A 25,788-nucleotide genomic window follows, 5' to 3' on the forward strand; every position below is an offset into this window, starting at 1 on the left:
ACTTTCTTATTAAAAATTTGATTCATGAAATCTACCCAAATTCAATATTCTGCACTATATTTTTAGCCTTTACTTTGTTAAGCAACATCCTGGTTCAATTTAACAAAATTTCTGATTATTTTTTTGAATAAATTTATAGTTTATGCATTTTTCAATTATCTTTGAAAGATTTTGTTAAAAGCGTATTGCAAAACATGGCAGACAATAGAAAAAAAGTTATTTTCTGGATTTAAAATATATGGCTACCATAAACACTACTATGAATATCATGTACTCAAAATTTGTTCGAATTTAGATTATAATTTATTCAAAGAAAGATTAGGAACTTTTTGAATCCAACGTAAAGACAACCCAAAGCTGCTTTTGATTTTTTTGAGAAAAAAAGTATTACATTTTTGTTTTTTGGTGCAAATTTATTACTTATTTATTTTTAAAATGACTAATAAGAAGACTATTATACTCATGAAATTCAAGGCAGAAACGATAAATTTCAAATGTCAGCTAATCATCTCTGAGAGTCCGAGAAGCTCATAGCATGCTTGTAGTTGAACTTGGCAACGCGAGCCCTTCACCACATCAGCAATTTGGGACGCGTGCAACAAATCTTTTAAACGTGGAATTAAATCTCGTCGTGAATCTTTAGGGAAATATAAAAATATATTTAAAAAAATATATAAAAAATAAGAGTTCAAAAAAATGAGCAAAATTTTTTTTATAGAATCACTAAACCCACAGATACATACAACAGCATTACAATAGCATTAAAATATCACCTGAGTTTTTGCAGTATTTAAGACATTTGAAAAACATTTTTTGCGAGACTACAGCTGAAATATCTATTTGAACTGCATCATCCCATCTAAAAAGGGAAGCTATTTTTAATAGAGAATTTTTAGAAAGTATTAAGAAATAAATAAGAGTAAAAAACAACAACAAAAAGAATGTTAAAGCCTAAAAATAATCTAACTTTAACAGAGAACTTGTTCACAAGTTTCGTTTATATTTCAATATACCTATCTTGAAGTATGCATTTTGACCATACATCGTATGCAATAAAGTTGTTACCATCGACCTGTGAAGTGCAATTTATATCAAATAAAACTCATTATAAATATTTTTCTGCTTATACTTTGATAATAGTAGATGTCGAACGAAACACGTAAATAAGTTTTTTAAACCATGTCTTCTCAAATAAGCTCACTAAAAACTTTCTTTTGATAGTTTGCAAGATACAATAACAGAATCAACGAACAAACTTACATGTTCTAAAAGATCTATTGCCATATTGAGCTGAATTTCAGATAAATAATCATCGCCTATAAGTTGCTAAAAGAAAAAAAGAAAAGTTAAATACAATTCAACATAAATTTAGCGAACACACCGATTAAATAAAATACAGACAGTGGTAACTAAAACTTTTGTAAACCAATAGAAAAATTATTTAAATAAAAAGCAACTTAAATGAATTGCATTGAATGAAAAAATTACTTCGATTAAATTTACTGCAGAAACAGGTGGATAATTGTTGAAGTCTTTACCTAAAAACTGTAAAATGATGTCGAAAGAAAGAATACTTTTTTTTGATATAACTAACAATAATAAAAATTGAGGAGACATTAATGTTAGTAAAGGAGAAGGAAAATAGACTTAGCGTGTAAAAATAGATTATTATATAAATAACGTAAATAATAAAAAAATAAGGTAATAGTTAAAAATATTATGAAAGGTTTTATTGATAGAGAGGACTGATAGAGAGCAAATAGATTGACATTTTATTATCCTTCTTTTATTACGCAAATATCTTTTTTTAATCTTATTTTTATCATGCAAACGTTTATATTCAATTTTAAAATAATTGAGGATTTATATGGATTTTTACATCAAACAAGTTGTTTTTACCATCGATAAGCGCTGCTGATTTCCTATAAAAAAAACATGAACTTCTGGTCTCCATCAGTCAAATAAAGGAATCAAAGACCAGATAAAATAGATGTTAAAAAAAGAGATTTTATTTTAAAAAATCAAAATAAAATTACCTGGAGAGCTTGCTCTTGGTACTCTAATAACTCAAGAGCTTTATCATTTTCTAAACAGATCGTAAGTAGGGTTAACACGCCAGGTAAAGATTTAAATTAAACTTCATCATAGATAAATGTTTTCATAAACTGCGATATGGTTTTATCTTAACTGCATCAACTGTTTTGCACTAATATTTATAAACTTTTACTTTTATTTTCTTATCTACTTTTGGCTATTGAACAACCCATCTAAAAAGTCTACCTTTTATTTTGTTTTCTATGGTTGATGCATCTGTCTCCTCTGAAGCCATTGTTGTAAGATTAGAAAGTACTAACATCATCTTGAAAAAGAAAAATTGAGGCATTATTTCCCAGTTAATTAGTTGTTAAATTGTACATGAGAAAAAGAAGAATCACGACGTTGTTGAATGATCAAAAACTTCTCAAAAATATCTTGCGAAAAGAAAACAATTTTGCTAAACTAAATTGTAAAAAATGTTGCAATATTATCTGAAAAATTACTTTTTGGCGCGAAGCATATTCAGTTTCTTCAGTTGCAAGCTTACTCAAAATTTCAGATGCCTATTCAACAAAATTCAACAGAGCAAGTTATTAGCAAAAGGAAAGAAGACACTTACAAACAACAGAGTTTAAAGAAAAAAAAAATTTTAAAGAACTTGCTTTTAGGCCAAGCTTACCTTGCTGTAATTGCCTATGTCAATGTAGTGTAACCAATTTAAATAACAATGTGCTGATAAAAAACTATCGAGCTCTTGGGATTTTACATCAGAAGACAAAAGTTTTTCCCAAGATCCTTTGAAAAGAGAACTTAGTATTAAAACAAACAAAAAATGAGAGAAATGCACTGCTAACATATAAATTCAAGTACTTAAATAAATACATCAATAAAATTATTTGCAAAATTTAAAAATACACATGCTTGCTCACACATGTGCAAATAGATATACCTTTTTCCACATAATATCTATATAATTCGCTTTCAAAACCCTATACACAAAAAAATTATATTCAAAGATAAACAACAGCTAATCTTGTAAAATCGAGAAGCAAAACCTATTAGGAAAGTAATGGATATAAGAAGCTAACTTAAAAAAACAACTAACTTGGCTCAGAAACAATGATTTGTATTTGCTCAATCTATGAGAATCATTTGTTTTCTCGCACAAGAGAATTAACATAATAAAATCTTCATACTTTTCACCAATAGTTGCAGCCTGCTCATAATAACCATGATTAACTAAAAGTAAAAATCATTAATTCAGATTTAAAAAATAGTTTCAACTATGAATAAACAAACAGGATTTTGATACTTACTAATCTTTATTTGTTGTTAAAACAAAACTTCATAACAAAGCATCAAAGCAATAAAGCATCAAGAAAAAGATGTCCATTTATATTTTGATGACTGCATTATTGCTGAAACTTTTTTTTTACCAAAACAATATTTACAAACAGTCAAAACTAACCACATATACAATCAATAATAACTAACCACATGTGTTTACTAGTTGCAAAAACTACACAGCAATTGTACAAACAACTAATAATAAATTAAAAAATAAAACAAACAATAAGAAAAAGAGAAAGAATTACTGAAACTCAAGATGATATTTTGCCGTTGCTGGATATACTCCTCCTGAAGAACTTTGTGATCAGTCACAGTGTTGCTACATATTAAACACAATTTAATATTTAGTGGCTAAATTCACAAAGAATTTGAAATTTACTTCATAAGCAAAAATGGAAAAACCAAGTCAAACAGTTAAAAGCTCATTGGATCATAAAAATTCCTCCAAAAAACGTAGCTTTTATCCACCTGTGAAAATAAACCCAGTTTAAATCTTCTGTTAAATATGAATTTAAATTTTTTCTTCTGTTAAACATGAATTTAAATTTTTAAATTCTAAGCTCTGGTTCTGCCAAATTAGCAGAACTTCTATGACATCATTTTCTTAATGCAGACCCTAATTTTCTTTACTTATCATTAAACTTTCTTAATTAGAAAAAAAACAAAAGAAATTCATTAAGATTCCAAAATCATATTTTTTACCGTAAAACAAGCTCCTTTTCATAAGCATCTAAAAGTAGGTCAGCAAGTAAAATAATGTGTTGTGTTAAAACTGAACCAACCTGAAATGAAAATCTCAAACAATATTTGAAGCTAAAAATATACTATCTTTTACACATACTATCAAGAAAAATCTTACACTTTTAAGATAACATGATGCTTCATAAAAATAAAAAAGTAAGTACAAAACTCTGAACATTATATACACCTTGGTACTATCAACTTTTGGTAAACCTTGTTTGAGTGAAATTTCTATCTAAAAATAAAACAAACTTCTTGAAGAGGATTCATAAACATGATTACAATAGAAGATAACATCAAAGAAACTTTTAAAACAACCATGTAACCTTGTTACATTTTGCCTTACTACATTCTATATTATATTGCATTACTCTTAATTAGATTGCAAATGAGACTAGCATAAAAATATAAATTATTGCAAAACTTTTAAACACCTGATGCTTCAATAAACTTCTAGTGTTAACGCCAACTGAACTTCCTGTTAAATTTAGAAAATATGAAAATAAAAACATAATTAAATTTAATAAATTAAAACTAAATAAATAAAAATTAATTTAAAATCTTCAACAACCTTTTAACAGCAGTACTCAGTACCCATAACTGTATTTAATAATAATAATAATAATAATAATAATAATAATAACAATAATAATAATAATAATAACAATAATAACAATAATAATAATAATAACAATAATAATAATAATAATAATAATAATAATAATAATAATAATAACAATAATAATAATAATAATAATAATAATAACAATAATAATAATAATAATAATAATAATAATAATAATAATAATAACAATAATAACAATAATAATAATAATAACAATAATAATAACAATAATAATAATAATAATAATAATAATAATAATAATAATAACAATAATAACAATAATAATAATAATAACAATAATAATAATAATAATAATAATAATAATAATAATAATAACAATAATAATAATAATAATAATAATAATAACAATAATAACAATAATAATAATAATAACAATAATAACAATAATAATAATAATAACAATAATAATAATAATAATAACAATAATAATAATAATAATAATAATAAAATAATAATAATGATAATGATAATAATAATAATAATAATAATAATAATAATAATAATAATAATAATAATAATAATAATAATAACAATAATAATAATAATAATAATATTAATAATAATAATATTAATAATAATAATAAAAACAAAAATAATAATAATAATAACAACAATAATAATAACAATAATAATAATAATAAATTTTTTTTAAAACTGCTACTAAGAAACCTGTAAAACATACCTGTCCATGGGATGAATACTTCTTTAATGGGTAATGTTATTTGCAATTTCTGACGACATTGCCATGCTGCTGTAAAACAAGCCTAAAAATATTTATCAATTATATTTATAAATATTTATCTGCTGACGTGTTTTTCAGAAATAAACACAAATCAGAAGGAAAAAACCTTTATGTGGGAATCTTTAAAATAGTTTTAAAGTTGATTTTTACCATCTAAACTTTTTACCATCTAGATTTTTACTATATAAAGATACTTGTTTTAGGGCAGCCATAGTTTTTTTTAAAAATGTTTCTTACTTTAATCTAGTAACTTGATTACTCTCTTAAGTTTTGTATTTTAGATACAACATACAAGACATTCAATATTGGAGAAATTCTTTTATTAAAACCCTAATAATCATTCTTAAAAAAAATCATGTTATGGGAAACAAGCTCATCTCAAAGACTAAAACACAAAAAATAACTTACTGCAATTAGCCCACTGACAGCTGAGATTAACTCAACTTGCTCCTTGACAGTCCTTAGTGCCAAAAGTTGTTCAGTTTCAACCTTTATTAAACTATCAAAGAACTTTTCTATTTCTGTCACCTAAAAAGAATTTTTTTAAAGATAACTTTTGTGTCTTATAAAATGATTTTAATATATATATATATATATATATATATATATATATATATATATATATATATATATATATATATATATATATACAGTACTGTGCAAAAGAAAGAAGCACCTAAGAAATTTTTAAAAAAATGCACATTTAAATAAATATAAGTAAATAATATTGAGTTTTTATTAAATTAAACTAAGATATTCTTTTAAATAAAACTATATTTATTTATTTTAGTTAATGATTTCATTAATAATATAATTTTTTTATTAATATTTATTAGATGGTTTCAACTCGTATCATTTTTCACCCACTTATAATGTTTGCTCATTTATTGCGGACAAGGATCAACACTAGAAATTGATTACATCAATCACTGTACTATTTATTTATTTTGTTTAAATTTATTATTGTTAAATATTTTTTGATAAATAAGAATGTGGCAAAAAATTTTTAGTTACTGTTGAGTTCTCGCGTTAATTACAGATTTTTTCGTCTAAAAAAAATTTTTTTTTTTCAAAAGTTTTGTTTTATAATAAAATTACTTTTCAGTACTAATAAAATGCCAAAGATATCAATAAATGACAGAAATCGCATCATTGTTTTACATGAAGAGGGCTATAGTCAAGTTAAAATAGCCAAACGTGTGAATTGTTCACGAGCCTCAGTTCAAAAAATAGTTAAAAAATATAATGAAACTGGTGATGTAGTGGATAAAAAGAGGTCTGGTCATCCCAAGAAGTTAAGCCTATGTGACAGTTTTTAAAAATAACAGCGCTACGAAATCGCAAGAAAGTAAGCGCAGAACTCGTTCAAGATCTTAAAAGAGCTAGTGGAACTTTAGTACATGCATCTACTGTGCAACGATCTCTAATAAAATCTGGATTAAAAGGCTGTGTAGCTATTAAAAAACCTTTACTACGCAAAGGTAATAAAGAAAAAAGATTAAAGTTTGCCAGAGAGCACAAAGAGTGGCAGAAAAATCAATGGGACAAGGTATTGTTTACAGACGAATCTAAATTTCAAATATTTGGGACGAATAGACGTCAGTATGTTAGGCAAAGAAAGGGAGAGGCATTGAAAGAGCCATGTCTAGCATCAACTATCAAACATGGTGGGGGGAATATTCAAGTTTGGGGATATATTTCAATAAAAGGGGTAGGGGACATTGTTAGAATAACAGAAAAGCTTACAGGTGAAAAATATAAAAATATTTTACATAATCATACTGTGCCTTCTGGACGACAACTGATCGGGGATTATTTTATCCTACAACAGGATAACGATCCCAAACATACTTGCAAATTAGTTAAAAATTGTTTGTCAAATCTGGAAGTGGAGGGAGTGCTTAAAACCATGCCTTGGCCTCCTCAGAGCCCTGATTTGAACATAATCGAACATGTGTGGGACTACTTAGACAGAAAGAAGATGGAAAGGTTGCCAAAGAATGTAAATGAACTTTGGAATGTTCTAAAAGAAGAATGGTATAATATCCCCATCACATTTATTGAAAATCTGTATAAAAGTATAACTAAAAGGCTCCAAGATGTTATTGTAAATAATGGTGGTCACACTAAATATTAATTAAGTCTCTATGAATAGTTATAAATTTAAATGTTTTTAATAAAACTTGTATTATATTACACAATTTAATAAAAAATATGTTTGTACATATATCTTTGTTTTAATTTCATTTTGTTTGACATTTTATCTTGAATATGTGTGTGTGTGTGTGTGTGTGTGTGTGTGTGTGTGTGTGTGTGTGTGTGTGTGTGTGTGTGTGTGTGTGCGTGTGTATATATATATATATATATATATATATCTTTAAATAAACTTGTGATTTGTGCTAAACTCTTCTACTAAATTCTTCTTTCCATTCAAACATAAATTCATTAACTAAACTAACTGTAATAAGTAATTTTCAAAATTATTATTTGACCTATCAAGTATATGTACAAGTATGCACTACTACAAAATTATGCACTAATATACACAACATAGTCTTCAATTTTATAAAATATCATTACATTAATGATACCAGATATTATCTTAAGTCACACACTTAAAAAAACACAAAAAAAGATTACATTGGCAAAAAAGCTTTCTTTAGATGAGCAGCTTTTCTCTTCTATATTTTGTTGGCTGATTAAGGCATCAATTGATTGGCTGATCAAATCAGGATACCTTAAACCATAAACAGTAAAAAAAAAAAAAAAAAAAAAAAAGAACATTATTCAATACTTTGGATGATTAAGTAAACAAGTAAAAAATTGTAGATGCAACATCTGAAATTTTTTCAAATTTAATTTTTAAATGTGACAGTGTTTTAATAGAACAAAATTTTTTCTTTAAAATGTTCAAAAGATTAATGAATAAAAATAAAGATTATCATAACTAAAAGTAGTGTTAAAAGTAATTAAGCAGCCCTGACAAAATATTCAAAACTGCAAAAAGATATCCAAATTCAAATACAACATACTGAGAGTACATATCCAGCAAAGTAGAACAGCATTGCATTTTCTCAGCATGTTCAATCAATTGAACTTTTAATCGTTCATTGTCCTGTTCGTTTACCTGTTATTCAGGAATAGAAATAATTAATGTTAAAAAGTATGGAAAAAAAGCAATTACATAAAAAAGAGAAATATTTGCATACCTTGTTGAAACATTTACTTTTAATGAAAAAATCAACAAGACACTCATGCAAACGCTCTTTATCTCTCAATTGATTCTGAATTAAAACTGAAGATGTGCTGAACCCAACTAAATTTAAAAAACAAATACTTTACTAATATAATCTTTTAGCACATTCTGTTCATAAAGATAACAAAGTTTACCAGTAATAGCTTGGCCAGCCCATCTGGGATCAGAAACAGCTGGACTGTTTAAAAGTTCTTTACTTAATTCTATGACACAATCTCGAAACTCTTCACTTGAGCTTTCAATTGAAGCAACTGCTTCATCAGTGTGCTAATAAATCAAAAGATTTGTTTTATTAATAATAAAAACATTTTGTTTAACAATAAGTTAACATCTTTATTATTTCAAAAAATTATCATTTTTCAATAATCAGTTTTTGTAGACATATAAATTACAAATTAGTGGTGCATCCAGGCCCTAGTAAACATCTAAGATGTAAAAACTAATTATAAAGTCATCAAGTTTTTAATTAGTTTTTACAAAACTGGTATTACTAGAGATTTAATAAAAGAAAAGTTTGCAAATGCTACTCAAAACTTCTTTGTGTTAACATTTTTCCATAAATTTAGTAACGTAAGAGTTATAAGGGCAGAATTTAAGAAGTAACTTTTGAATTGTATTTCAGAAATGTCTAATATCTTGTTTAATTTTTTTTTTAGGTGATTTAATGTAACTATAGCAACCAAGTTTACAATTAATTACATATTCAAAAAACATTCTGCAACCATGGTAAAACTAAAAGGAATAAATTTATATTGTAAAAACTTGAGAAAAGAAAATCTTACTAGATGACCTTTGGTAAATGCAATCAATATATTTCTCAAGACTGAATAAGTATCACGACGCACATTACTCTCGACATCTTCCTTCATTTAATAAAAGAATACATAAATAGAGTAAACAAAAAAGAAATAAACAAGTCTCAAATCTGCAGTCCAAGGCCTGTTGACTTGAACTAAAATATGTTAATTTGAGTGCTGAGGATTGGATGCCTGGGTGGAAAACATTCTGTTGTTTTAAATAATTTAAAGTTTTAAAAACTTTAATGCTGCTAGTATAGATTTAATTTTGACAAATTATTTTTTGTAATAACTATGAAGACGACTTTCCTGTTTTATATTACTTTAACAATAGTTTACAAATTCCCCATTAGTATTAAAAATATTACAGTTTATAATAGTGACACCAGTAGTATTGGAATATTGCTTAAAGTTTAATTTAAAGGTCATTAGATAGGCGAACTATTATGAGTTGAATTTGTTAAACTACAGCTTTCATTTGACTTGATATATTTTAACATTTCATAGAGCCAAATAAAGTATAACCATTTAACATAGATTCAATGAAAACAACTTTCTTAAAACAATCTCAGACTCATACTAACATAATCTCATAATCTAAAAATCTCAAATTCACATGTAATCAAACAGTTATACCAACAAAAATTATGTATGAAAAAAATTGACAATATTCAAAAATTAAATAATACTCATAAAACTAGACATAAATTAGATACTGATGATACTGATGATGGATTGGGTGAAAGAAGCTGACTTTTTGTATATTTATTGGCATCCAAAATATGCTCACTATTGTATTGTCAATCAACTTGTTACAATGGACTCTCACTGCTTGCACAGACAGACACTCTTTAATATTTGTCCAGAATAATTTGTATAAACTTGTTTAATTGGTTTTTTAAAAACTGAATTCAAAGCAAATTTAACAGGAAATCTTTTTGAAATTGTTCTTTTTTTGTACAACTTTAAATTTCTTAACCTGTTTCAGTGCTGTTATATTCAATATGTATATTTCTGGTTTTAGAAGCCAAAGGAATTTGTTTACCAGGTAGTAGGGGATTTTAAAGATTAAACACTGTGGGTATGGCGTTATAAAAAAAAACATCTTCCCCACATGTTACTTAAATAGTAGACTTCATCTTTGAAACAATTATTGAACAGAGGATTTTTTTTTTCCACAGATTTTCCATGAAGATCTCCTCTTCAACAACTTACAACACAAATTTCTTTCTTACACCTGTAGAAAAAAGAATTATATTAAATCATTGGATTTTTCATTAAAAATAAAACTATAACCGCACATGTGTAAAAAAAAAAATATTGTTTGTCCTGTCAAATAATGTCACTCTTTTATTGCAAACAGGGTTATTTATAAATATTTAAGAAAGCTATTTATAAATAAATAGACAAAAATTATTGTTGAAGTTAAAGACTAAATTAAACTACTTACTTTTATCTTTGTCTTTTGAAAAATCGAAAAATGAAACATTCTTATAAGCAGTTTCACTTGTATTTCTACAGTTGCTGCACAAAATGATAGGATTTCTGATTTTTGAAGAGTATTATTTGTTATAGGAAAGAAATGATTTTTTATTGGTGAAGATAGAAAATATACTTATATATTTTAAAATGCAGTTTCAGCCAAGATTAAAATTGTGAGTTTTTTTACATATCTATATTAACAAGACATCCTATAATGTCTTGCACATACAATTACACTTCAAATAGTTTAAAAATGTTATTAATGAGTCAACAGGCCTTGGTATGAACTTTGAATTACAAATCTGCTGTTAATACGAATATAAAGAAAAAATCTGCTGCTAGTATGAACTATTAGGCACAATAGTTTGAGAAGACTGAGATACAACACCTGCTCCATTCCATCTAAAGAATGCTGTTGCTCATTAAGTATTCGCTCTTGGATTAATCTAAATAAACGGGATTGTTTAAGGGTTAATTTCCACAAATAATCAAATTTTATAAGTGATAAGATGTTAACATTTTATCTATGTAATACAGCTTAAAGTATTTTTAGTGGAACTAACACATTAGGAGAAGCAACCAAAAGTTTGAGTAATCCATGTTGGCGAGATAAGAATATTGGATTGTTGCCATTAATGCCTATGAAAAAAAAACAAAACAAAAATAAAACAGCTTTTAAGTAAAATATACTAATACGAAACATTAGAGTAATTTAATAGATAGCAATAGACCTGGGTGAAATGATTACAAATATATTATACAATTATATAATTGTAGCATCAAATGAAGATTAAAACTAATATCAAACTTAGAGTATAAAATGGCTAAAAGATAAAATATTTATTCAAACATTAAAACCTTTGTAAATAGATTGAACTTCACTCAATTTAATTAAAAATTAAACAAATAAAAATTAATTGAAAATCACTTGATCCAATTTTAAAGATATTTTTAATAAAAAAGTTTTAGCTTTAATATCTAAAACAATTTTTTATTAAAATTAACAGACAAAAACTAGAGAGTGCAATAAAATATATTAGTAAAAACCTGCACAAAGTATTCCACCATTAACACTGGTAAAGTGTATGTTAACAATATTCTTTACATTTTTTGATACTAGAACAGTAGATAGAAAATTATTGACAAATAAGCAAGTAAATATAAACAGAAGCAAGTAAAATATTTAAAGACTTAAGTCATAAACTGACAAAATAAAATTTACTTACAAGAGCGAGAAACAATCTGCTTAGATGACGAAATGTAGGCTTGATAATCAGAACTTGTCACTGTCAATTGAATATTCCCTTCTAACTCATGCTACAGATAATTAAATTTAATCAAAATTTCTTAAATAAATTTAAACAAAAAACAAATACTTTGTTACAAAAGAAAACAGTTTTTAAAGAGGAAGTTATGGACAGATCAGGTTGATTCTTAAACTTACAATATTTATGTCCAAAGCAATCACACTTTCAAAGCGAGAGCTGTTACCTTTTAAAGTGCCTAAATTTATAAACATAAAATATTATAGACTCTCAATAGTAGAAATATTTCAAAGCAATAAAAAAGATCTCTATAATTATTTTGAAGTTGCACGAATAAATTTTAAATAACTAACATGAACTAGATCATAAAATGATAATATTTTGAAAATATCAAAGCTATTAATCTACAACTAAAAAAAGTCTTTACTTATACTTTAGCGTTTTATATATATGTGTGCATGTATATGTGTGCATGTATATATATATGTGTGCATATATATATATGTATGTGTGTATATATGTATACATATCCAAAAATATCAAAGTAGATATAATATTTAATGTAAAACCTATTTACCTAAAGCAGCAACATAACTTTTGCCACTAAAATTTAGCGCAAGAAGGAAAATTGTGCCAAAACCTGTATTTTTCATGTCAATAACTTCAACATTCACTAAGTCTCCCATCTGAATAAATTAAAAAAACATTTAAACTAATTAACTAGTTAACAGTATTACTTGAAATTTTTTTATTCACTGCATTTTTTTTTAAAAAAAGAAATTAATGACAACTTAAACCATTTTTACTTTTTTTAGTTTAAAAAAAAACAACCTGCAAATTGCTTCCTGGTTCTACGGAAGCCTTTAATGTTGGCAATAGTTCAACTCTAAACAGCATCTTAAAAATGAAAGCAAATTACTTGAAAATAGTGTATATGTATAAATTTTGTTAGCACAAAATAAATTCTTCCACCATCCAGGTTTGATTTATACTTTGTAAAAATTAAGGTTTAATAGAAAAATCATTACTTTACAAATAGGTTTTTGCTCGCCTGATATTTCCCACTTTTGCAAGGTTCCTTTATCTACCACATAAAAATATCTGGAAAAAAAAATAGAGGACGCATAAAATATTTTTACATTAATATGCAGAAATTTTAAAAAGCAATTTCATGCTAAACAGTTTCAATAGCTATGATTATTAAACATAAAAATATCTGGAAAAAAAAATAGAGGACGCATAAAATATTTTTACATTAATATGCAGAAATTTTAAAAAGCAATTTCATGCTAAACAGTTTCAATAGCTATGATAATTAATAAAACTAAAACTTTTAGATTTTGTGAATTTTTTTCTTTAACATCAAATTTGCTGCAAGTTTGATGTTAAAATACTTCACTATTACATAGATATAAAGCTTTTACTAAAAGTCATAAAAGTAAAGAGCTAATAACCTGTAAAAATTGCAAGTTTGATGTTAAAATACTTCACTATTACATAGATATAAAACTTTTACTAAAAGTCATAAAAATAAAGAGCTAATAACCTGTAAAAATTGTAATTAAACCAAAAAAATAATCTTTTACAATGTAAAATGAGTACGGAGTAAGAGCTTGATTACAAAATATTATTCTTAAACTAAAATCAAAACTATATGCATTTATTTAGAAACTTACCTTTCATTTTGAGAGAAATCTATTGTACCACAGCAGAGACATGGGTCGCTCTTATGATTAGTAAATAAAAAAATGCAGTTATTTATCAATTATATAATGAAACCATATATATATATATATATATGGAAATGAAACCATATATATATATATATATATATATATATATATATATATATATATATATATATATATATATATATATATATATATATATATATATATATATATATATATATATATATATATATATATATATGTATATATATATATATATATTTGGTCTAGGAATTAATTCGTGCGGTTTTTAATTGAAAATTGAAGGTTTATTTCAAAAACTAAATGGATGAATACATTAATGAAAATAGTGTCCATCGCTAGTCACTACTTTTGCCCTTCTTTCCGGCAATTTACGAATTCCGTGTCAAAAAAATGCTTCATCCTTAGAAGTGATCCAATCAGAGACCCATTTTTCGATATTTTCTGAAGAAGTGAAGCGCTGCCCAATCAAATCGTTATTCATGCAATCGAACAAGTAGTAGTTTTTGACAGGTTTTGCAACAAGTGGTCGAGCGTTATGCTGAAAAATGAGTTTATCATGTCTGTTACCCCAATCTGGTCATTTTATGACCAGAGCTTGCTTTAAATGCATTAATTGTCGTCGATAACGTTCTCCATTAATAGTTTCACCAGGTGTCAGAAGCTCATGGTACACCACACCTTTCATATCCCACCATATACACAGCACTTGTACAACCTTTGCACGGTGAATATTCCATTTGGGTTGTGAAGGACCTGGTTCACCTGGCTTTACCCAGGCCTTTTTTTGTTTAGGATTCTCGTAATAAATCCATTTCTCATCACCAGTAACAATTCGATGCAAAAATCCCTTTCTTTTCTGTCTTTCAAGCAGCAATTCACAAATGGTCTTTCTTCTTTCCACGTCTCTGTCTTTCAATTCATGTGGAACCCAATGAGACATTTTTTGAATCATACCCATGGCTTTGAGGCGTCTGGAAACTGTTGATTGTTCAACTCCTAATGATTTTGCAAGGTCCTCTTGCGTTTGACAAGAATCCTGATCAAGCAATGCTGCCAACTCTGCATCTTCAAATTTTTTCGGCTGTCCTGGTCACTCTTGGTCTTCCAAACAAAAATCACCACTTTTAAACCATGCAAACCACTTCTGACATGTTCGCTCAGCTAGAGCATGGTCACCATAAACTTCAACCAATATACGATGACTTTCGGTAGCACTTTTCTTCATGTTAAAGTAATGAAGAAGAATCCCCCGCAAAAACACTTTATCAGGAACAAAAATCGACATAATCAGTTAAATTAAAAAAAGTGTTGTTTACGCTTAAATCAAATGATTTATAATGAAAATGATGCGCAATAACAGTGATCTTCGCACGCATGCGTGGCTAAACGAAACACTGAGACAGTAAGCTAGTTTTGTAATCCCTTGTCAAACCGCACGAATTAATTCCTAGACCAAAAATATATATATATATATATATATATATATATATATATATATAGAGAGAGAGAGAGAGAGAGAGAGAGTCAGAACAGAATTTAATTATACAGTCATTTTTGAATTTATTTTTCTGCTAAAATTAATTTTTAATGTGTAATGTTTCAAATAACTACAAGATAAGTTTATAACTTTTCATCAAGTGTAAAAAAGTTTGTTTGTTATAACATTTTTACTATTTTTCTAGGACAGGTATTAATTTATTTGCACAGAAATTTATTGTACAACACTTTTTTCTTGATAGTTTGTAATGAAAATGAGTGTTTTTGATATCTCTAACCTATCATATACCTATTTTATTAATGTTTTATTTCATGTTATATTAATTTCAGTGACTCATCATATTTTTAGGAAAAAAACTCTTTATGTCAATAAGCATGGCACCAAAAGGGAAATATTTAAATGAAACTCAATGAAAACTTGTTATAGACTTGGTTAAACAAGAGAAATCTTATAGAAACATAAAAGTTATAAATACTTCTTTTATCACAGTTGGAGCAAATGTAAAGAAATACAGACCACATGACACATTTGAAGTTTGTACTAGAGGAGAACAAAAGCTGAAGACAATTCCAAGAGATGATAGAGAAATATTCAGAACTGTAAAAATAAAAAAAAAATTGCAAATAATCACTGGTCTCAATTAAAAATCATATTGATAAAGCAGGGTTTAGCAGATATCATATGAAGAAACTGAATTTCAAAAAAATCATATGATAAAACTGAATTTCACAAAAAAGTATTATTTAATGCTACAATCTTTTTGGGAGAAAGTTCTTTTGTCTAATCAATAGAAGTTTTATTAAAAAAAAAAATGGATTGAGTTAAACACAGTGGTGAAAATGTATTGGTTTGGAGTTGTATGGAATGGCATGGAGTAATTAAATTAGAGTTTTTTGATGAAACTATCAATAGTAATTTATATATTGATACATTGGACCAAAATTAAAATCTTTTGCTTAAAAACATAGGCTAAAAAGTAATTTTGTGTTTCAACAGAACAATGATCCAAAACACACTACTAAAAAAATCAAGCCTTTTTTTGATGAAAATTACATTACTGTTTTAAGAATGACTAACATAAACCCCTGATTTAAATCTATAGAGCATTATGGACTTTATTAGATAAGAAAACAGACAATAGACCATTTACGAAAAAAGAAGATTTAAGCTGTTGTTAAATGGTTTAGTACTGTTAATAATCAAATCAAATGTTAAATGGATGTCAAATGCCTAGCAGAAGTAATAAGAGTGACAGAAGAAGCAACTAAATATTGAAAAATATGTTTTTGTAATAGATAAACACTTTTTTGTCAATTATTTTACAAAATAAGTATATAAAGCTTAAGTATGTATATAACATTTTCTTGTACAATCTTTTTCTGTGCTACTGTTTTTTGAACATTTTTTTTTTTTTTAAATCAAATTATTATGTAATTCACAAAAAAAAAAAAAAAAAAAAAAAATTAAGACTTTTTCCATGTAAAAGAAATCAGAAAAAAAAAAGAAAAAGTTTTCTATAATTATTCTAAGTTACAATATTTGCATCTAAAGCACCAAGTTTACTCAAAAATGATTCTATATCTTACATTTACAATATAAAAAAAGGAAAAGAGTACCAATTTCTCTTGAACAGATGGCTGCAGCCAATAGCTGGACATTCGTTTCCCTATACCTGATAGCATCCCAGTTGATGCAAACAACTGTTGATACTGTATGTTTGACTAAATAGTAATATGGGAATGAAACATTTGAGAAACAACATTTTTTTACAATTTTAAAAGAAAAGTAATTCACATTTAAAAACATCACTAAGTAAGTCAATGCAAAATATAATCTTTTTTAGGACTACACTTGGAAAAGAAAACCCCAAAACCTCAAAATCATTATTTTGATCTCTGTAAAAAGCATCTAAAACCATCTTAAGATGAAAGATAGTAGATTCCAGTTAATAAATATAGCAACTTTGACATATAAATGTCAGGAGTTTTTTGCTAAAGTAGGGAAATAGAATTTTCCGGAAAAAAATTATTTTTCTTACATCCAAATTTCTTATCCTAGAAAGAAATTTTCAAAATATGTAACTAAAAACAATCCAGTTATGTTTTATAACAATAAAAAACTCTAAAAAACAGATACTGTACTTTTTTTTACTCCTCAAGACATTTTAGTTGCTGGAATTTTAACTTTCCTTGTGATAATAAATTATTTATCTTCAAATGACAAAAATAATTTTTTAATTAAACAATGATACTTATAAAAATAAAATATCGACAGGTATTACATAAAAATAAATAAATAAGCAAACATACATTGTTAAGTATTGAAAGTAGATATATTTCACCAGTACTTGTTAACAGCACCCAGCCAAATGGCTACACAACAAATATTTCATTTCCTTTTAAAATGCAACTCTTTAAGTTTTAGGAAGTATGTGTATGTATGTATGTATGTATGTATGTATGTATGTATGTATGTATGTATGTATGTATGTATGTATGTATGTATGTATGTATGTATGTATGTATGTATGTATGTACATACGTATATACATACATACATACGTATATACATACGTAAGTACATACGTATATACATACATATATACATACATACATACATACATACATACATACATACATACGTATATACATACATACATACATATATACGTACGTATGTACATACGTATATACATACATACATACATACATACATACATACATACATACATACATACATACATACATACATACATACATACATTAGTTTAAATAGTATGGTAACTCTTTAAAAACTATTTTAACCAATAGTTATTATAAAAAACAAGTGAAAAGAAAATAAAAAATCATAAAACTATAAATCAATCAATTTAAATTACATACTGCTACAGACACCAAACTATGTGATTGCTTTCCTTCAAGTGAAATATTTACATCAAAATAAGTTGAGACTTTAGTGATACTTGGCCAATACCTCACAGTTCCCTCAGGTGACACATTTATAACACTTGTTTTTGTGTTGATAATTGGAACCACTTGAGAATCATTTTGTACTATGCAGGTTAATCGAGATTTATGTTTTAGAGCAGTGTAGCAAAGAGGTAGTGTTACACAGGGCAACACCTAATTTAAAAAACAATAAAAAAAGAAATAAAAAACACATATTTCAAAGCTGATTGCCTTCCATAGACTATAGTAACTTAAAATACAATTTATTGATACCTTTCTGTTTGTACCAGTAGAGTATCTCCATGTATAAATGCTTTGATTAGTAACAACAGCTGCCCATCCAGATGGTTCAGTTAGTGCTGTTACTAAAAGGATATTAGCAATGTTTTTAGAATAAAAAATAAAAAAAAAAATTTTCTTAAGAATATATGCATGTAAAATTGTATGAATACAATTTGAAATTACATACATGTTTACTTTTATTTTAACATATAATACATAAACACCCAACTAAATGCATTTATTTATGTATGTAATGTATGTGTACACATTGCATAACATACATAAGAGCATGTAGATAAAATAAAGTTTTATGTTAAATAGAACAAAAGAAATATTTGTTGAATACAACAGAAGAATATGTAAGCAGTAGAACTAGAGAATCTTACTATCTTTTTCTGATGTTAATATGGATGCAACTTCAATAGGCAAATCAGTTCCATATGTAATCAGTTCATGAAGTTCACCTTTCTCAATTATCTTACTTGATCTACTTAAAGAAACCACAGCTACACTAGCAATCCAAAATGTGCCATTTAAAAGCATTAAGAAATTTATAGAAAAGCATTTCTGATAAATATTTTAAAGCACTGAAAAATAAGCAGAAAGTACATTTCAGAACTTTTTGGTTTTTTTTTACTTTTAAAATATTATTAACGTAGCATACCCTGAAATGAATGATTTTGTTTGAGCATCTTTCATGCCTTCAACATAGGGAGTTCTAAATGGAGAAACTATACTTCCTTTATCAAATGGAGAGCTCAGACTGTCTTGTTTTTTTTGTAGATTAAGTCTTTTTGGGGTATACATTTTTATATCTTTGACTAAATATATTGGAAGAGTAAATGCAAATTAGTGACAGTAATAGTACAATTAATAATAACAAAACAAATCTGAAAAATTTATATTTCAATTTTTATAAATCTTTTCTAATTGTTAAAAAAAATCACTATTGTTTTAAAAAACAAGTTTAAAGCATTAAATTAAAAAATTAATATGAGAAGTTGCAGTTCTCGTTTTTACAAATGTATTACATCTATTCCAATCCGAGGTTGGTCAAAAGAGTACTTAGATTTTATAAAGTTTATATGGTTTTTTTGTTGTTGGCCTAACCAATCTAAGAATAGTAACCGATAACAAATTTACTGAAATATTCCCTATTAAACCCAATACAGAATGGTTAAGAAAAATATATTATAGTTATAAAAAAACAAACAAGCTTTTTGGATGGCTTAGTTTCGCGCGTTTCTTTATATTGTCTACAAATGGTATGAAGGTTGCCCGACGAGAAATGGTTTTGTGCTGTGATCTCATAGCATGAATGAAAATATATTGTTTACTGAACGACCAGCAGAAAATAAAATTACGACAAATGGAAATATCGGGATCTAGGATTTAATCAATAGAAGGTTCAGTTCTATGACGTATGTGAAAAATTGAAATGAAAATTGTTTACTTAATGATCTTAGGCAATAAAGAGAAGAGACAGCCATCCGGTTTTTCGTTTCAACGCCACTACACAGGTCAACTTCGACGATTGACCTTGTACTTTTTTCTCATTTGATGATGGTTTGCTGCGTAAGATTGCATCCTTTAAAATGAAAAATTTAAACCACTAACTACGTTGTCACTTGTTATTGCCGTGTCAAATTGTTATCATCGCAGATCAAAAAAAGTTTTTCAACTTTTCAACTTTTTGTGTGACTACTTAACGAGTATTATCTCTTCTTTTTAATTACACAAAAATTCTCTTTTAGCCCGCATGAGTAATGAAACGCGGTTTTGCATAAAATGAATACGTATATGGTACACTACCGTTCAAAAGTTTGGGGTCACATTGAAATGTCCTTATTTTTAAAGGAAAAGCACTGTACTTTTCAATGAAGATAACTTTAAACTAGTCCTAGCTTTAAACAAATACACTCTATACATTTGTAATGTGTTAAATGACTATTCTAGCTGCAAATATCTGGTTTTTTGTGCAATATCTACATAGATGTATAGAGGCCCATTTCCAGCAACTATCACTCCAGTGTTCTAATGGTACAATGTGTTTGCTCATTGGCTCAGAAGGCTAATTGATGATTAAAAAACCCATGTGCAATCATGTTCACACATCTAAAAACAGTCTAGCTCATTACAGAAGCTACAAAACTGACCTTCCTTTGACCAGATTGAGTTTCTGAGGCATCACATTTGTTGGGTCAATTAAACGCTCAAAATGGCCAGAAAAAGAGAACTTTCATCTTAAACTCGACAGTTTATTCTTGTTCTTAGAAATGAAGGCTATTCCATGCAAGAAATTGAAGATTTCCTACAACGGTGTGTACTACTCCCTTCAGAGGACAGCACAACAGGCTCTAACCAGAGTAGAAAAAGAACACTGACATTGGAAAGAAGAAGGCTAGAAAAAGGTGTTGTAGACGGATGAATCCAAGTTTGAGGTGTTTGGGTCACAAAGAAGAACGTTTGTGAGACGCAGAACAAATGAAAAGATGCTAGAAGAATGCCTGACGCCATCTGTTAAGCATGATGGAGGTAATGTGATGGTCTGAGGTTGCTTTAGTGCTGGTAAGGTGGGAGATTTGTACAGGGTAAAAGGGATTCTGAAAAAGGAAGGCTATCACTCCATTTTGTAACGCTATACTATACCCAGTGGACAGCGCTTGATTGGAGCCAATTTCATCCTACAACAGTACAATAACCCTAAACACACCTCCAAATTGTGCAAGAACTATTTACAGCAGAAGCAGGCAGCTGGTATTCTATCGGTAATGGAGTAGCCAGCGCATTCTCCAGATCTGAACCCCATTAAGCTGTTGTGGGAGCAGCTTGACCGTATGGTACGCCAGAAGTGCCCACCCAACCAATCCAACTTGTAGGAGCTGCTTCTAGAAGCGTAGGGTGCATTTTTTCCAGCTTACCTCAACAAATTAACAACTAGAATGCCAAATGTATGCAATGCTGTAATTGCTGCAAATGGAGGATTCTTTGACGAAACCAAAGTTTGATGCAAAAACAATGTTATTTCAAATACAAATTATTATTTCTAACCTTGTCAATGCCTTGACTCTATTTTCTATTCATTTTGTATGGTGGTGAATAAGTGGGACTTTTCATGGAAAATACAAAATTGTTTGGGTGACCCCAAACTTTTAAACGGTAGTGCACATATTATGGGCTTCTAAATCAAACTGTATGTTAATGATGGATTTAATCAGCTTTATTTCTTTATTTTCTTCATACAATCATAATTTGTTAACCTAGCTTTAACAATAGACATAGATTTTCAATTGGATTCAGGTCTGGCAAGTTTTCTGGCCATTTTTAGGTTTTAATCTTAGTTTCTGTTATGTATTTAATGATTTTCTTTGAAGTATCGAAAGATCCCGTCGTTTTTAAGGAAAAGCATCTTCATCTCCGGTAGCAGTTTGTGTTGTATGAGATTGATATATTTATTTGAATTTATCATACCATCCATAGGATGTAGTGCTCCAATACCCAAAACGCTAAAGTAACCTCAAAACGTCCTACTCGCATCTCCGATTGATTTACGAATGAACTGTGATCTGCGACTCTATATTCAGAAACAGGCATTCTAATATGAATATTATTGACAGAACAATATGAATAACATTAAGTATTTAATCATGATTTCAGTCATAATTTCAAATAATTAATCGATATGAATTTACGATTAGAAAGAAGAATCAGTATTATCTTGCTCCAAATTTCCTTTACCCCATCTCATGTTGTTTAGCTCATGCCAGGTATTTCTTTTTCATGACTAGTGCTAGCAACTGCTTCTTTAGTGGCTTTTTGGTCGACCAGCGACGAGCAAGCGTTGTTTAACAGTTCTCGAGCTTAACCAAATTTATTTTACATTCTACATCTATTAAAGTATTAAAGCAACATTTACATTCAATATACACATTTAGTATAAGATTAAAAAAATATATAGTTCACGTTCAGCAATCACCTCAAAAATCAAAAACACTTTAAAAAATATAGTCCTATTGTGCATTTAAAAATATAGTCCTATTGTGCATTAAAAAATATAGTCCTATTGTGCATTTATATGTATAACCTTAACCAGCAAACTAGCAAATGAACCAGCAGAGCAAAGTAGTTTATTGATTACGTTTTATGGATTGAAAAACTTGATTGATATAAGGCCTAAGATTATGTTGGAACACCTTATTGGCCATCGGGAGAAAGATCTAGAGATCTTCAGCATTGTGATGAAAGTTTTTTTAGCCATCTGCAAAGTGTTGAAAATAACATAAATCAAAAACGTTAAAAATGACATGTATGAAAATACATATCAGGATTATTTAAACGTAACATATTTATGATATTGGTTAATTAAAGTTAATTTTTCGATACGTCGAAAATCGCCTATGGAGCGGCTTGTTATGTCCTTTGAAATAAAGGACGTACGCAATGGAATTTCTTGGAAAAAATTTTAATCGATATTCACGATTGTCATGGGCAACTGTGATATTGCATTATGTCATGAGCAAAAAATATGATGAAGATATTGAGAACTTGATCTACAGTACAAGGTGCTAAGGTCATGGCTAACTCATTCTTTTACCAAAATAGCAAATGGGTTGTGAAAAACGTTCAAAATAGTTCAAATTTTAAACCTACTTAAGGTACCAGCACAAAAGATAAAATATGCTGAATGATTTATAAATTGTTGGTCTCTAAACTTTTTGGGAAAAAGGATTATTCGTGAATTTAATGAGTAATCATAAAAATATTACCAAACTATCTAAAAAATATTACCAAACTATCTAAAATTTAACGAGAAGTCTTTAAAATATTATAACTTTTTTTGAAATTATCCAACCTTACTACCTTACCGTATATCTCTAAAGTTGTTGATGTGGTAACTAAGAACTTTTTGTAAAAAGTTGTTATAGAAATTGCCTTTAATTTCTAGCGATTCAAGAGATCTGGTTCAATTCAAGCAAAGGCACCTTGGACCGCTCTAACCATTCACTTCAAATATCATTGTTACTTTTAACAAAAATATATTTTAGTTAAGGTTGCTTTAAGTTTGCTTAATAGTGCTCAGCTTGCCTCAACGGGCTGTTTCCAACATCATCAACCGATTCAAGGAGCTTGAAGAAAAAAGTGATTGTCCTGGTAGAGAATAAAACACGATGTAAAAAAACCGACTGGACTTCTATTTTCAACAAAAATACAAATTGTATGCTTTTTTAATAGCGGTTGGTTTTTTTTTTTGTGATGAAAAGTAATGTATACATTTGTCGCAAATAAAACAGACACAATTTGCTTTATTTAAACAGTTCCGAGGCATGGCTAAATATTCTGGATTAATTTATCTGGCAACTCAAAAAACTGAACCTTCCAAGAACTTCGTAAAGTTCAAGTGCGTATAATCCGAAGCCTCTTTACTTCAAAAACCCAGTCCTTTATTTGAGTATCTGTCCGACATATTTTCAAGAACATCACTGGTATGTTTGACTAGAGCATGTACATTTGATCAAACCCAGTTTGTTTTTGGTTTCTTGATGCTCTTGAATCTTAAACGAAATTTTAAACGGAATTCAATCCCTGGTTCATCCTCTCAAACATTTAGACGTCTTCTTTTATGAAACTCAAAATTCGTCATCTTCTGCAGAAACATATTTGATCACGTTTTTCAAATTGTTAACATATTCTAGAAATTTAGAGGATTGACTATGCTTAAATTAAGCACTGTGGAGGTTTTTTTCTTGGAGATTCTAACTTGGTATTCTACTCATGTTTAAAAACACTCCCTAAGCTTTCCTTGTTAATGTTATACTGATGTTCTATAAAAAAAATCGCTCCAGGTTTAATTTTACAAAACATCAGTATAACAGTAACTAAGAAAGCTGTCATATTTGTGCTATTACTGGAAACATAAAGTGTCTAAGAAATTTTTTTTAAGAATCTGTCTCCGCCATCTGTGAAGTGGGAAAAATGAGAAAAAGTATATACATCCCAGCTAACACAAAACGTTCAAGAACGTTCTAAAAACGTTGGAAACGTTCTTAGAACGTTCTTAGAACGTGCCCAAACGTTTCTAACGTTCTACGAACGTTTCTTGAACGTTTTGTGCTAGCAGGGATCATCATTAAGTTTTTTTACCCGATTCAAACGCATAACAAGAGCGAGACAACCAAAACACCAGAAAGGCACTCAATTACATGAAAATTACATGTTCAATTACATGTTCAATTACATGTTCAATTGCATGAAAAGTAAATAAGTCCCACCATTAAAGTTTAAAACTGTTTTGCAAACACAAACAAACACGAAACATAGTGATATGAGTTTAAAAAAATCTTCTGTAGTCATTCTGAGACAAAGGCTAATCGAAAGAACTATGACTCAGAAGTTGAAACAACAAGTACTAAACAAACTTGATGAAAAAAATCCATTGTCTATAGGAGAATTAAAAAAAAAAACATTCATTTTATGAAAAAATTTTTTGAAGATTTTAAGGGGAAATTTTTTATGAGGAAACCTTGAGAGATTCTCCTCTTTTATGAGAAACTTTTGAGGGCTCTCTCCTTTTTCGGGGAGAGTTTTATGATAAAGAATTTAGAGAAGGATTTGAAAACAGAGGTTATTGGAAAAAATATAAAAAAAAACAGTTCATATAGACCGCACTATAAACAGTTAAACAGTTCAAGTAAGAACAGTTCATATAGGCCGCGAGTTCAAAACTGGTAAGGAAAAGAAACATTTGAATGACTTTAATTAAGTGCTATTATCTGTATTGGTATTTGTATATGTTAATGTTAAAAAATATACAATGACTTTCAGATTTGTGCAAGCTCTCCATTGAAGCCTCTCATAATGGACTAACTGTAAAACAAATTTCGTAGTTTCATAGGATTCTTTCACTGTTATTGTGTATGCTATGGGGATAGATAAATATAAATTGCTCACATGTGGAAGAACCGAAGAAAATTTTATGGCCGTCTTTGATGAACAACCACCAATCATTCTCTACATTCGTATGGATGAAAA

The 25,788-nt window shown here is 27.8% G+C and overlaps 1 protein-coding gene across 1 annotated transcript; it reads right to left on the minus strand.

The window, feature by feature from the left end:
• Positions 1 to 358: 358 nt before the first annotated feature.
• LOC145183063 (nuclear pore complex protein Nup133-like) lies at positions 359 to 19,620 on the minus strand. Its single transcript, XM_090083807.1, has 37 exons — positions 19,424 to 19,620; positions 19,146 to 19,246; positions 18,751 to 18,842; positions 18,412 to 18,651; positions 17,839 to 17,901; positions 17,146 to 17,250; positions 13,993 to 14,042; positions 13,345 to 13,417; positions 13,148 to 13,213; positions 12,894 to 13,002; positions 12,496 to 12,554; positions 12,278 to 12,368; positions 12,099 to 12,167; positions 11,615 to 11,690; positions 11,440 to 11,497; positions 9,555 to 9,635; positions 8,907 to 9,039; positions 8,726 to 8,832; positions 8,549 to 8,643; positions 8,157 to 8,253; positions 5,925 to 6,044; positions 5,457 to 5,538; positions 4,563 to 4,606; positions 4,316 to 4,363; positions 4,090 to 4,169; positions 3,633 to 3,706; positions 3,143 to 3,276; positions 2,987 to 3,026; positions 2,717 to 2,832; positions 2,541 to 2,600; positions 2,281 to 2,359; positions 2,037 to 2,086; positions 1,489 to 1,545; positions 1,261 to 1,326; positions 1,014 to 1,072; positions 774 to 859; positions 359 to 637 (listed from the first exon to the last, which is right to left on the minus strand). Exons 1-37 carry the CDS (start codon positions 19,564 to 19,566, stop codon positions 498 to 500), a joined length of 3,243 nt encoding a protein of 1,080 aa, XP_089939933.1. The 5' UTR covers positions 19,567 to 19,620; the 3' UTR covers positions 359 to 497.
• Positions 19,621 to 25,788: the final 6,168 nt, after the last annotated feature.

This window comes from Hydra viridissima, unplaced genomic scaffold (genome assembly GCF_058129835.1).
Source record: "Hydra viridissima isolate aposymbiotic clone 2 unplaced genomic scaffold, HvirCarnegie_v1 scaffold_4, whole genome shotgun sequence".
NCBI lineage: Eukaryota > Metazoa > Cnidaria > Hydrozoa > Anthoathecata > Hydridae > Hydra > Hydra viridissima.